The 14,967-nt window shown below is 42.5% G+C and overlaps 2 protein-coding genes across 9 annotated transcripts in view; one reads left to right on the forward strand and one right to left on the reverse strand.

Moving 5' to 3' along the window:
• Positions 1-14,967, reverse strand: part of LOC130297691 (BPI fold-containing family C protein-like) — an 88,548-nt gene that overhangs the window by 26,284 nt on the left and 47,297 nt on the right. For all 8 annotated transcript variants that reach the window (XM_056550432.1, XM_056550438.1, XM_056550434.1 and 5 more), the window contains 4 exons: positions 8,690-8,781; positions 6,694-6,870; positions 5,328-5,381; positions 2,033-2,200 (listed from right to left, as the gene is read on the reverse strand). In XM_056550432.1, coding sequence (XP_056406407.1) covers positions 2,033-2,200; positions 5,328-5,381; positions 6,694-6,870; positions 8,690-8,781 — 491 coding nt within the window. The remainder of the gene's footprint in view (positions 1-2,032; positions 2,201-5,327; positions 5,382-6,693; positions 6,871-8,689; positions 8,782-14,967) is intronic.
• The window catches only part of LOC130297692 (BPI fold-containing family C protein-like), a 62,712-nt gene that overhangs the window by 4,085 nt on the left and 43,660 nt on the right, over positions 1-14,967 (forward strand). Inside the window, exons 2-3 of the mRNA XM_056550440.1 lie at positions 2,066-2,185; positions 6,475-6,536. The gene's annotated coding sequence lies outside the window, so the exon portion shown is untranslated. The remainder of the gene's footprint in view (positions 1-2,065; positions 2,186-6,474; positions 6,537-14,967) is intronic.

Genomic DNA, 14,967 nt, shown 5'->3' on the forward strand with positions numbered 1-14,967 from the left:
GGCTATTCTTCATATAAGATAGGGATAGGCATAAGGCTATCCTTCATATAAGATAGAGATAGACATAAGGCTATTCTTCATATAAGATAGAGATAGACATAAGGCTATTCTTCATATAAGATAGGGATAGGCATAAGGCTATCCTTCATATAAGATAGGGATAGGCATAAGGCTATCCTTCATATAAGATAGGGATAGACATAAGGCTATCCTTCATATAAGATAGGGATAGGCATAAGATTATTCTACATATAAGATAGGCATAAGGCTATTCTACATATAAGATAGGGATAGGCATAAGGCTATCCTTCATATAAGATAGGGATAGGCATAAGGCTATTCTTCATATAAGATAGGGATAGGCATAAGACTATTCTTCATATAAGATAGGGATAGGCATAAGGCTATTCTAGATATAAGATAGGGATAGGCATAAGGCTATCCTTCATATAAGATAGGGATAGGCATAAGGCTATCCTTCATATAAGATAGGGATAGACATAAGGCTATCCTTCATATAAGATAGTGATAGGCATAAGGCTATCCTTCATATAAGATAGGGATAGGCATAAGGCTATCCTTCATATAAGATAGGGGTAGACATAAGACTATACTTCATATAAGATAGAGATAGGCATAAGACTATCCTTCATATAAGATAGGGATAGGCATAAGGCTATTCTTCATATAAGATAGAGATAGACATAAGGCTATTCTTCATATAAGATATGGATAGGCATAAGGCTATCCTTCATATAAGATAGGGATAGGCATAAGGCTATCCTTCATATAAGATAGGGATAGACATAAGATTATTCTTCATATAAGATAGGGATAGGCATAAGATTATTCTACATATAAGATAGGCATAAGGCTATTCTACATATAAGATAGGGATAGGCATAAGGCTATCCTTCATATAAGATAGGTATAGGCATAAGGCTATTCTTCATATAAGATAGGGATAGGCATAAGACTATCCTTCATATAAGATAGGGATAGGCATAAGGCTATTCTTCATATAAGATAGGGATAGACATAAGGCTATCCATCATATAAGATAGGGATAGGCATAAGGCTATTCTACATATAAGATAGGTATAGGCATAAGGTTATCCTTCATATAAGATAGGGATAGGTATAAGGCTACCCTACATATAAGATAGGGATAGGGATAAGACTATCCTTCATATAAGATAGGGATAGGCATAAGGCTATCCTTCATATAAGATAGGGATAGGTATAAGGCTATCCTTCATATAAGATAGGGATAGGCATAAGGCTATCCTTCATATAAGATAGGGATAGGTATAAGACTATTCTTCATATAAGATAGGGATAGGTATAAGGCTATCCTTCATATAAGATAGGGATAGGTATAAGGCTATCCTTCATATAAGATAGGGATAGGTATAAGGCTATCCTTCATATAAGATAGGGATAGGCATAAGACTATCCTTCATATAAGATAGGGATAGGCATAAGGCTATCCTTCATATAAGATAGGGATAGGCATAAGGCTATTCTACATATAAGATAGGGATAGGCATAAGATTATTCTACATATAAGATAGGGATAGGCATAAGGCTATCCTTCATATAAGATAGGGATAGGCATAAGGCTATCCTTCATATAAGATAGGGATAGGCATAGGATTATTCTACATATAAGATAGGGATAGGCATAAGGCTATCCTTCATATAAGATAGGGATAGGCATAGGATTATTCTACATATAAGATAGGGATAGGCATAGGATTATTCTACATATAAGATAGGGATAGGTATAAGGCTATCCTTCATATAAGATAGGGATAGGCATAGGATTATTCTACATATAAGATAGGGATAGGTATGCATTACTAAAATTACACAGTAAGCCATAAACACCAACTGGTTTCTGGCGCCTAGGCATCCTTATTCATCGCAGCCCTGAAACGCCTTGGTGTTCCAGATGCTTTGTGGAAGCAAAATAAGTAGTAGATATATATTTTTTTACTTTAAAATTTGTACTAGTTCTGCCATCACTTACAACAGTGGTTGAAAACATTTGCTCCATCATTAGGTACGGTAGGACAACATGCGCATCTAGGATCCCTTCCATCTGCATTGTGAGCTGTGATGTCAGGACTATCTCTGGCGGCTTGAAGGCCGTTACGGTGAGGACCACAGCCTCAGACTGAGGGTAATACTTCTTTATCTAGAACACACCAATCACAAATATTCTGTCCAATCAATCGAATATTTAGAAATAGTCTCGGTATGAAGACGAAATGTTATCTGATACTAAAATAAACAATCTCATATAAAATGATAAAAGACATCATATAGACACAAATAGCTGCATTATAAGCTGATAGACTGACCTGATGTTGATATGTCTACCTACTGTATTTTTATATATTTAAATTATACATATATATATATATATATATATATATACACACACACACACACATATATGTATGTATGTATATATATTGTTTAAAATGTTTTCTAATCAACTGGCTCCAGAAAGTTAAACAGATTTGTAAATTGCTTCTATATAAAAAATCTTAATCCTTCCAGTACTTATCAGCTGCTGTATTCTCCACCAGAGGTTGTGTAGTTCTTTCCAGTCTGACCACAGTGCTCTCTGCTGACACCTCTGTCCATGTCAGGAACAAATCCCAATAGCAAACCTCTCCTGCTCTGGACAATTCCTGACATGGACAGAGGTGTCAGCAGAGAGCAGTGTTGTCAGACTGGAAAGGACTACACAACTTCCTCTGGAGCATACAGCAGCTGATAAGTACTGGAAGGAGGAAGATTTTTATATAGAAGTAATTTACAAATCTGTTTAACTTTCTGGCACCAGTTGATTAAAAAAAAATTGTTTTCCACCGGAGTACCCCTTTTAGGAGGGAGTTACCTATCATGTTTAAGGCTCCAGCATCAATCTCTTGCTGCTAAAACGAACCCTGGTTTGCACACCAATGATTATTTATACAAGGTTTTTGTTTTTCGGTTTGCTTTTAACCAATCAAACGTTACCAGATGAAACATTATCCTATTGTTACAGCACCATCTGGTGACCACAATGAGAAAAGCAAGCTATTCTAATGTGTAGCAGTACATTTTAAGATTTAATTTAAAATAATAAATAATAATTTAAAAAAAATGGGGGAACTGCTACCTACTATGAGGTGAACTGCTACCTACTATGGGGGGGAACTGCTGCCTACTATGGGGGGAACTGCTGCCTACTATGGGGGGAACTGCTGCCTACTATGGGGGGAACTGCTGCCTACTATGGGGTGAACTGCTACCTACTATGGGGAGGAACTGCTACCTACTATGGGGGGAACTGCTACCTACTATGGGGAAACTGCTGCCTACTATGTGGGGAACTGCTACCTACTATGTGGGGAACTGCTACCTACTATGTGGGGAACTACTGTCTACTGCGGGGGGAACTACTACCTACTATGGGGGGAACTACTACCTACTATGGGGGGGGACTGCTGCCTACTACGGGGGGAACTGCTACCTACTATGGGGGAACTGCTACCTACTATGGGGGAACTTCTACCTACTATGGGGGGAACCTTCTACCTAATATGGAGGGGAACTGCTACCTACAATGGGGGGGGGAACTACTACCTACTATGGGGGGAACTGCTACCTACTATTGGAGGAACTGCTGCCTACTATGAAGGGAACTGCTACCTACTATGGGGGGAACTGCTACCTACAATGGAGGGAACTGCTGCCTACTATGGGGGGGAACTACTACCTACTATGGAGGGAACTGCTACCACTATGTGGAGAACTGCTGCCTAAATACCTTGTTTAAATAATAAATAAAAATTCAATAAATATGCATATGTATTCATTCCCGTTGCTAGGAAACCCACATAACTTGAGATGTCACAAAATGTATGCAGATCACATGATCCGTCGCATGAAGACAATATAAATACACTGGTCGTGAAAGGATCTCCGAGTCTGCAACATCACTAATCAAAAATAATTCAATATCCCTGCAGTGCCATCTAATGGTGAAATGAAGCATGATGCTGCTCTCATTGAAATCGAAAGACTGTTTATTCAATACAGTGGTCTCCAAACTGCGGTCCTCCAGATGTTGCAAAACTACAACTCTCAGAACGCCCGGACAGCCAACGGCTGTCCGGGCACGCTGGGAGTGGTAGTTTTGCAACATCTGGAGGTCCACAGTTTGGAGACTACTGGTTTAATACATTGACAGGTCAGATCCTCCAAAGTGATAGTGTTATCCAGGAGTGATAGTGTTATCCAGGAGTATGAAAAACAGAGCTAATTTCTTTCAAAATCCTCTCCCTGTCTGTCTCCAGGTTGGGAGTGGTTCTGCAGCTCAGTTCCATTGAAGGGAATGGAGCCAAGTTGTAATACCACACACAACCTGGGGGCAGACTAGGAGCTGTTTTTGTTTTTACAGAAATTAGCTCTGTTTCTCTATTCCTGGATAACCCCTTTAACTTCCCTTAAAATACCAGACACCTGACAGACCCTGTTTGAGTCAATAGAATCCATCGGGCAGTGTCAGTCGTGCTCCCACCCGATTAGGATTAGTTTGGCGCAAAAGAAAGTGTCAAACGCACCCCACAACAGCCAATCAGAGATTCCTATCTTCTGTGGGGAACTTTAAAGGGGTACTCCATTGGAAAACATTTTTTTTTTTTTTTTATCAACTGGTGCCAGAAAGTTAAACATATTTGTAAATTACTTCTATTTAAAAATCTTAATCCTTTCAGTACTTATAAGCTGCTGTTATGATCCACAGGAAGTTCTTTTCTTTTTGAATTTCCTTTCTATCTGACCACAGTTCTCTCTTCTGACACCTCTGTCCATTTTAGGAACTGTTCAGAGCAGGATAGGTTTGCTATGGGGATTTTCTTCTACTCTGTACAGTTCCTAAAATGAACAGAGGTGTCAGCAGAGAGCACTGTGGTCAGACAGAAAGGAAATGCAAAAAGAAAAGAACTTCCTGTGGAGCATACAGCAGCTGATAAGTACTGGAAGGATTAATATATTTAAATATAAATAATTTACAAATCTGTTTAACTTTCTTGCACCAGTTGATTAAAAAAAATATGTTTTCCAGCGGAGTACCCCTTTAAGATTTAGGGTTGCCCTCGGCAACTGCCATGCACTACCACCACCATGGTGCACTGGGCGGACTTGGGCGTTACAGTCCATCCAAGTTATAATCAAATTTACTTCCTGGTTGTAATTGAACAAAAAAGGAAAAGCATCAGTGGGGTATGAATACTTTCTCAAGGCAACAAAACTAGGAAAGGACTGACCTCAGGTATGACGGGGCTGTAGTCTCCTGTTCTCAGCCAGAATACCTGGGGATACTGAAAAGGTTAAATATGTTAGAGGATTAGTAGACTCACAAGGGAACATTTCTCGCGTACATTTAGCTCCATATTTTGCGCAGTTGCCGTTGTTGAAGCTTTTTTGTGCGTTCTTTTTGATGGAGCACTTTTCACACCAGTGTATTGTTTGAGGCACCTTATGCAGTGGACATGAAGTTATCACGTGTGCAAATAGTTTTTTGCGCACAACTTTTGCAGCATAGCCCCGCACCCAGGAGACCATGTGACCTATGACATATTGACTCTGGCCCCATGGAAAGCTGGGAAAGGTCAGTGACCACGGTAAAATAAAAACACCTGCACTAGAGCACTTCCGGGTGCGGGTCCTGTCCGTGAAAGCGAGACAAAGCGACACCCGGAGGTAATAGAAGCAAATTACGTAGTCATATAACTGGGCAAAATGGGCTCAAAGGCTGAAGAAAAAAAAATCCTGGAATAGCCCTTGAGGGTGGGGTCACACGGAGCGCATTTGCAGCGTATTTCATGCTGCGGATGCGCCGACGGCAGTCACAAGAGTGAGCTCCCTGCTGTGGCCGCGTAGCTCTGTGTGTCCGCTCATAGCAGGCCGCAGCAGGGAGCTCTCTCTTGTGACTGCTGTCGGCACAGGATACGTGTGAATACACCCTAAGAGCAAGGCCACACAGAGTGCATCAGCAGCGTATTTTATGTTGCGGTTGAACTCCGTGTTGCACTGCTCTTAGGGTGTATTCACACGTATCCTGCCCGTATTTGAAGCTGCAGATTTCAACGTAAACTATGGGGAGGGGGCCCCCTCGATCTCAGGTGTGGCACCCCAGACATTCGAACTTCACTCTGAGCCTCATTGGGACTTGTATTAAGGACATTACATAAAGTTGGATCAGCCTGTAGTGGGGTTTTCCACTGTGATTTTGAGTGTGACTCCATATCCAGACCTCCAGGGGTTCATACATTTGATTTCCATTGATAATTTTTGTGTGATTTTGTTGTCAGCACATTCAACTATGTAAAGAGGAAAGTATTTCATACGATTAGTTCATTCATTCAGATCTAGGATGTGTTATCGCAGGGTTCCCCTTATGTTTTTGAGCAGTGTAGCTCTATAGGACCATGCAGAGAAGCAGGACAGGGAATGGTTCCTGGAAACACAGTACGGTATATGTTTTTTTGTTTATTTTTTGTCTATGTATGATAAATGCTACTAACTGGCTATACGGCGGAGCCACCATAACTGTACAGCCAGATAAATACATACGGAGCAAAGTTATATGTTATGCTGCATAAATGACAACCAGATGTAATGTATCTTTACCTGCTCCTGAGTCAATGTCAGTTTTAGAATATCTGACATGAAATACGTTTTCCCTAGGGCGTTGAAAAAATATTCAGAAAACCCCATGAAGATCATTGAGCGCTGGGTGTCGGGTAGGATGATGGGGGGAACATAAGCTTCTTGCGGCTCCTGAGCTCCAGAACGGTGTATAGTGCCCTGTGTGGGAGAACATTAAAGTGTTAAAAAATAATGCTTCTATGTTACTCACTCGGTCATGCAGATGCTTTACATGTCTTTTTTATGTGTCTAGCTTCTGTATTTGGCTCACAAATCCCTCTGTTCTGCTGCTCACTCATTCTGACATCCACTGCTCAGGAAGGGGCGTGTCCAAGGCAAGCACTGAGCCCGCCCTCACTCACAATGCATTCACTTCTTCCCTGAGTCTGCTGTGCTGAATCTCTTCATCCAATCACTGCAGGCTGCTCTGTAACCTTCTCCTCTCTGTTTTCATGCTGCAGTCTGATAGGACAGGAGTGAGCATAGAGAAGTGCTAGTCCCGTCCTCAATTCCTACACTTTGTCCCTGCCCGTGCTTCAGCTGGGACAAAGATGATGCTGCAGCCGGACAGGATTATGTTCTGAATGGTATAAGGACCCCTAGTGGTCTTTTATAAGCCATGATTTTTACAATCTAATAGTATATTAGAAAGGCTAAAGGGGTACTCCAGAGGAAAACTTTTTATTTATTCATTTATTTATTTTAAATGAACTGATGACAGAAAGTTAAACAGATTTGTAAATGACTTCTATTGAAAAATCTTTACCCTTCCAGTACTTTTTAGCGGCTGTATGCTACAGAGGAAATTCTTTTCTTTTTGAATTTCTTTTTTGTCTTGTCCACAGTGCTCTCTGCTGACACCTGATGCCCGTATCAGGAACTGTCCGGAGCAGGAGAAAATCTACTACAGAGGAAGTTGAGTTGTTCTTTTCTGTCTGACCACAGTGCTCTCTGCTGACACCTCTGTCCAGGTCAGGAACTGTCCAAAGTAAGAGCAAAACCCCATAGGAAACCTCTCCTGCTCTGGACAGTTCCTGACACGGACAGAGGTGTCAGCAGAGAGCACTGTGGACAAGACAAAAAAGAAAAGAAAAAAATAATTTTCTCTGTAGCATACAGCTGCTAATAAGTACTGGAAGGGTAAAGATTTTTTAATAGAAGTCAGTTACAAATCTGTTTAACTTTCTGGCACCAGTTGATTTAAAAAAAAAAAAAATAATAATAATGTTTTCCACCGGAGTACCCCTTTAATGTTTTGCGAAGATGTACAACCTATAAAAGTTTTTGATTCTGACAGTGCCAAATTAAGAAAAAAACATGATGGTGTATAGTGCAGCGTTTCCCAACCAGGGTGCTTTCAGCTGTTGCAAAACTACAACTCCCAGCATGCCCGGACAGCCAAAGGCTGTCCGGGCATGCTGGGAGTTGTAGTTTTGCAACAGCTGGAAGCACACTGGTTGGGGGGAAAAAAAATCGGACATCTATTATTGTGCTTAGAGCTGCAGTGCCACCTAATGGTGAACTGAAGCATTACACTATTCTTACTGAAATGAATAGACTGTGCATTTAATACATTGGTTTTGCCAGACTACTCCGCTGCCCCAGCGTTCGGACCATTTTGTTCTAAACGCTTGGAGCGGGCGTCACGGCAACGCCCACGTGACATCACATCACACCCCACAATGCAAGTCTATGGGAGGGGTGTGATGGTCGTCACGCCCCCTGCCATAGACTTTCATTGAGGGGGTGTGGCAGACATCACACTGATCCCCCGCGATCAGATATCTTATTCCCTATCCGATGTCTAGGGGCGGAGTACCCCTTTAAATACCAGTCGCCCGACGGACCCCATTCAAGTCAATGGGAACCATCAGGACCCGGCGGTGTCAATTGTGTCCAACCCATTTGGGGTCCGTTCGGCGCAATTTAAGCCCTACCCTTTGCGCCACTTTTTCAACCAATCTGCCGACTCGTTTACCTTTAGATCCAGATCTATGTTGGTTTTCTGCACCCGGGGAGGATTTATCAGAGAGTAGTCAATTTTGGTATGGGCATCAAGATCTGCAGACACTGCGAGACAAAGAAATATATATATATATATATATATATATATATATATATATATATATATATATATATAATGTATATCATATCTTTAGTACTGGCTTTGTAAACCATTGAATCATTGTTTTTTTTTTTTTTTTGAGCTGTCCAGACATGCTGGGAGTTGTGGTTTTGCAACAGCTGGAGGCACACCGATTGCGAAACACTGCTGTAGGTAGGGTTGCCACCTTTCATGCGAAAAAAATATCGGCCATGCTAATTTGCATAATTAATTATATATGCGTTACATCACAGGATACACATAAGCGGGGAAAATTTCGACCCTATTCTGACTTTTTTATTTCTCCTCATTAGGGCTCATGTTTTGTGCCCCGATCTGTAATTTTTAACAGGACCATTTTTTTTTTATATGACTTTTTTGTCACTTTTTTTTTAATTAAATTCGGGAGTTGCAGTTAGTTTCTAACTACAACTCCCAGCATGCCCTGATACAGCCTGTGGCTCAGCAGCTGCCCCAAACGAAAACTACAACTCCCAGCATGTTGGACTATATAGTAATATATAGTATAGGTCAATGTTTCCCAACCAGGGTGCCTCCAGCTGTTGTAAAACTACAACTCCCAGCATGTTGGACTATATAGTAATATATAGTATAGGTCAATGTTTCCCAACCAGGGGTGCCTCCAGCTGTTGTAAAACTACAACTCCCAGCATGTTGGACTATATAGTAATATATAGTATAGGTCAGTGTTTCCCAACCAGGGGTGCCTCCAGCTGTTGTAAAACTACAACTCCCAGCATGTTGGACTATATAGTAATATATAGTAGAGGTCAGTGTTTTTCAACCAGGGGTGCCTCCAGCTGTTGCAAAACTACAACTCCCAGCATGTTGGACTATATAGTAATATATAGTAGAGGTCAGTGTTTTTCAACCAGGGGTGCCTCCAGCTGTTGAAAAACTACAACTCCCAGCATGTTGGACTATATAGTAGTTTATAGCATAGGTCAGTGTTTCCCAACCAGAGGAGCCTCCAGCTGTTGCAAAACTACAACTCCCAGCATGTTGTAATATATAGTATAGGTCAGTGTTTCCCAACCAGGGGTGCCTCCAGCTGTTCAAAAACTACAACTCCCAGCATGTTGGACTATATAGTAGTTTATAGTATAGGTCAGTGTTTCCCAACCAGGGGTGCCTCCAGCTGTTGCAAAACTACAACTCCCAGCATGTTGTAATATATAGTATAGGTCAGTGTTTCCCAACCAGAGGAGCCTCCAGCTGTTGCAAAACTACAACTCCCAGCATGTTGTAATATACAGTATAGGTCAGTGTTTCCCAACCAGGGGTGCCTCCAGCTGTTGCAAAACTACAACTCCCAGCATGATGGACTATATAGTAATATATAGTATAGGTCAATGTTTCCCAACCAGGGGTGCCTCCAGCTGTTGCAAAACTACAACTCCCAGCATGTTGGACTATATAGTAATATATAGTATAGGTCAATGTTTCCCAACCAGGGTGCCTCCAGCTGTTGCAAAACTACAACTCCCAGCATGTTGGACTATATAGTAATATATAGTATAGGTCAATGTTTCCCAACCAGGGTGCCTCCAGCTGTTGCAAAACTACAACTCCCAGCATGTTGGACTATATAGTAATATATAGTAGAGGTCAATGTTTCCCAACCAGGGTGCCTCCAGCTGTTGCAAAACTACAACTCCCAGCATGCCCGGACAGCCAACGGCTGTCCGGGCATGCTGGGAGTTGTAGTTTTGCAAAAGCTGGAGGTGCTCTGGTTGGTAAACACTGGTATAGTAATAGGTGCAACATTCCGGTAGTTGGAGGATTGGTTGGATAAATACCGGCCATTGCATTGCCGATATTTTTAATATTAAAAAATACCGGCAGGATGGGCAAAATACCGTCTGTGCCGGTAAATGACCCCACATTTCCCCAATGTAGCACGTTCAGCTCTGCTACACCGACATCTAAAAATAAACACAACTGACCTGTACTGTGGGTGGGAAGTCATTTCTCCGTGCAGTCGTTCTTTATGGTGAGTCATGAAATCCGTGAACAATAGAATAGGTCCCGAACTAAGGGATTTCAATCACGCCAAATACATGTTCCTGCTTGCTGCAGAAATTAGACGTACATTGTGACATGTCACCCAACCCTCTACAACAGCTGGGACCCACCTCAAAACCGAACCCAGGTCCTATGACAAATACTTTTCGATTGCTGCGTCGGCTTTCACCTGCATGTGCATCCTAAGGACTTGCCTGCAGATGATCGCAATGATCTCTAGCACGGGGGATCCAGGAATCACCAGCATATGTGCCAGGCGGTGATGACCTAGGTGGGTGCCTATCCCTTGTCCTTGCCTTAAAGGGGTACTCCGGTGGGAAAACTTTATTTTAATTTTTTTTTAAATTTTTTTAATATAACTGATCCCAGAAAGTTAGACAGATTTGTAAATCACATCTATTAAAACAATCTTAATCCTTCCAGTACTTATTGGCTGTATATTACAGAGGAAATTCTTTTCTTTTTGGATTTCTTTTCTGTCACGACCAAAGTGCTCTCTGCTGACACCTCTGACCATATCAGGAACTGTCCAGAGAAGGAGAAAATCCCCATAGCAAACATATGCTGCTCTGGACAGTTTCTAAAATGGACAGAGGTGTCAGCAGAGAGCACTGTGGTCATGACAGAAAAGAAATCCAAAAAGAAAAGAATTTCCTCTGTAGTATACATCCACTAATAAGTACTGGAAGGATTAAGAATTTTGAATAGAAGTAATTTATAAATCTGTATAACTTTCTGGCACCAGTTGATTTAAAAAAAAAAAAAAAAGTTTTCCACCGGACTCCACTGGAAAACATCTATTTTTTTTTTTTTAATCAATTGGTGCCAGAAAGTTATACAGATTTGTAAATGACTTCTATTTAAAAATCTTAACCCTTCCAGTACTTATCAGCTGCTGTATGTTCCATAGGAAGTTCTTTTCTTTCTGAATTTCTTTTCCAGTCTGACCACAGTGCTCTCTGCTGACACCTCTGTCCATTTTAGGAACTGTCCAAGTACAACAAATCCCCCCTAGCAAACCTCTCCTGATCTGGACAGTTCCTGATACGGACAGAGGTGTCAGCAGAGAGCACTGTGGTCAGACTGACAAGAACTCCAGAAAGAAATACAACTCCCTGCGGAGCATACAGCAGCTGATAAGTACTGGAAGGATTAAGATTTTTTTTAATAGAAGTAATTTACAAATCTGTTTAACTTTCTGGCACCAGTTGATTTAAAAAAAAAAAAAAGGTTTTCCAGTGGAGTACCCCTTTAATTCATAGTCCTGTTATACACAATAGTAAAACTGATCTTTGTTTAAGGGCACGTTCCCACCTGGCGTATACGCAGTGAATTTCACGCTGCGCAAAGTCTGCAGCAGCAGCAGGAAATACACTGCTTATCCCTCGCTCACCATACACACAAGGTTTTTCCGGCGGCAGCCTAGTTTTGGAGGCAGATCTGCGTGTCACAGTCACGCCGGCACACGGCCCAGCCTCCAAAACTCACTACACGCATAGGGCTGGCGCCGGAAAACCTTGTGTGTATGGTGAGCGAGGGATAAGCAGTGTATTTCCCGCTGCTGCTGCAGATTTTGCGCAGCGTGAAATGCACTGTGTATATGCTGCATAAACGCTAAGTGGGAACGTACCCTAAATAAACAATTTTGCGGTTGTCATTTTCCGTCAGACTCTTTTTTGGGCCATTCACAGCCCATAACCTGGCTGTTCTTTGGTCGTATTTTTGGCATGTATTTTAGGCCATAAATGGGTGAAAATATGGTCTAAATGACCTCTATTATATTATGACCCAAATTTATCTGCCCGAAAGTAAAAAAAAAATGTCTGGTTTTGCCCATAGCAATCACTATTCAGCAAAATGCAACCGATCACTGTTCAGCCCATAGTAACCGATCACTGCTCAGCCCATAATAACCGATCACTGTTCAGCCCATAGTAACCGATCACTGCTCAGCCCATAGTAACCGATCACTGCTCAGCCCATAGTAACCGATCACTGTTCAGCCCATAGTAACCGATCACTGCTCAGCCCATAATAACCGATCACTGTTCAGCCCATAGTAACCGATCACTGTTCAGCCCATAGTAACCGATCACTGTTCAGCCCATAGTAACCGATCACTGCTCAGCCCATAGTAACCGATCACTGTTCAGCCCATAGTAACCGATCACTGCTCAGCCCATAGTAACCGATCACTGCTCAGCCCATAGTAATCGATCACTGTTCAGCCCATAGCAAGCAATCATAGCTCAGCCCATAGTAACCGATCACTGTTCAGCCCATAGTAACCGATCACTGCTCAGCCCATAGTAACCGATCACTGTTCAGCCCATAGTAAGCGATCACTGTTCAGCCCATAGTAACCAATCACTGTTCAGCCCATAGTAACCAATCACTGTTCAGCCCATAGTAAGCGATCACTGTTCAGCCCATAGTAACCGATCACTGCTCAGCCCATAGTAACCAATCACTACTCAGCCCATAGTAACCGATCACTGTTCAGCCCATAGTAAGCGATCACTGTTCAGCCCATAGTAACCAATCACTGTTCAGCCCATAGTAACCAATCACTGTTCAGCCGATAGTAAGCGATCACTGTTCAGCCCATAGTAACCGATCACTGTTCAGCCCATAGTAACCGATCACTGCTCAGCCCATAGTAACCGATCACTGTTCAGCCCATAGTAAGCGATCACTGTTCAGCCCATAGTAAGCGATCACTGTTCAGCCCATAGTAACCGATGACTGTTCAGCCCATAGTAACCAATCACTGTTCAGCCCATAGTAACTGATCACTGTTCAGCCCATTGTAACCGATCACTGTTCAGCCCATAGTAACTGATCACTGTTCAGCCCATAGTAACCGATCACTGTTCAGCCCATAGTAACCGATCACTGTTCAGCCCATAGTAACCGATCACTGTTCAGCCCATAGTAACCGATCACTGCTCAGCCCATAGTAACCGATCACTGCTCAGCCCATAGTAACCGATCACTGCTCAGCCCATAGTAACCGATCACTGATCAGCCCATAGTAACCGATCACTGTTCTGCCCATAGTAACCGATGACTGCTCAGCCCATAGTAACCGATCACTGCTCAGCCCATAGTAACCGATCACTGCTCAACCCATAGTAACCGATCACTGTTCAGCCCATAGCAACCAATCACTGCTCAGCCCATAGTAACCAATCACTCCTCAGCCCATAGTAACCAATCACTGCTCAGCCCATAGTAACGATCCCTGCTTAGCCCATAGCAACCAATCACTGCTCAGCCCATAGTAACCGATCACTGCTCAGCCCATAGCAACCAATCACTGCTCAGCCCATAGTAACCAATCACTCCTCAGCCCATAGTTACCGATCACTGCTCAGCCCATAGCAACCAATCACTGCTCAGCCCATAGTAACCAATCACTCCTCAGCCTATAGTAACCAATCACTGCTCAGCCCATAGTAACGATCCCTGCTTAGCCCATAGCAACCAATCACTGCTCATCCCATAGTAACCGATCACTGCTCAGCCCATAGTAACCGATCACTGCTCAGCCCATAGTAACCGATCACTACTCAGCCCATAGCAACCGATCACTGCTCAGCCCATAGCAACCGATCACTGCTCAGCCCATAGCAACCAATCATTACTCAGCCCATAGCAATCAATCACTGCTCAGCCCATAGCAACCGATCACTGCTCAGCCCATAGTAACCAATCACTCCTCAGCCCATAGCAACCGATCACTGCTCAGCCCATAGCAACCAATCACTACTCAGCCCATAGCAACCAATCATTACTCAGCCCATAGCAACTAATCACAGCTCAGCTTTCATTTTACCAAAGCTCGTTAAGATATAAAAAGCTGAGCTGTGATTGGCTGCTATGGGCAAAACCAGACAGAATTAGTCTCAGACACATTAATAAATATGTGATAAATTTGTGTGTTTATGTTCTTACTTGGTTTCTACCACAATGTATATGCCATAGAACAGTATTTCCCAACCAGTGTGCCCTCTAGCTGTCGTAAAACTACAACCCCCAGCATGCCCGGACAGCCTTTGGCTGTCCGAGCATGCTGGGAGTTTTAGTTTTGCAACAGTTGGGGG

The sequence above is a fragment of the Hyla sarda genome, chromosome 13 (genome assembly GCF_029499605.1).
Source record: "Hyla sarda isolate aHylSar1 chromosome 13, aHylSar1.hap1, whole genome shotgun sequence".
NCBI classification, from domain to species: Eukaryota; Metazoa; Chordata; class Amphibia; order Anura; family Hylidae; genus Hyla; species Hyla sarda.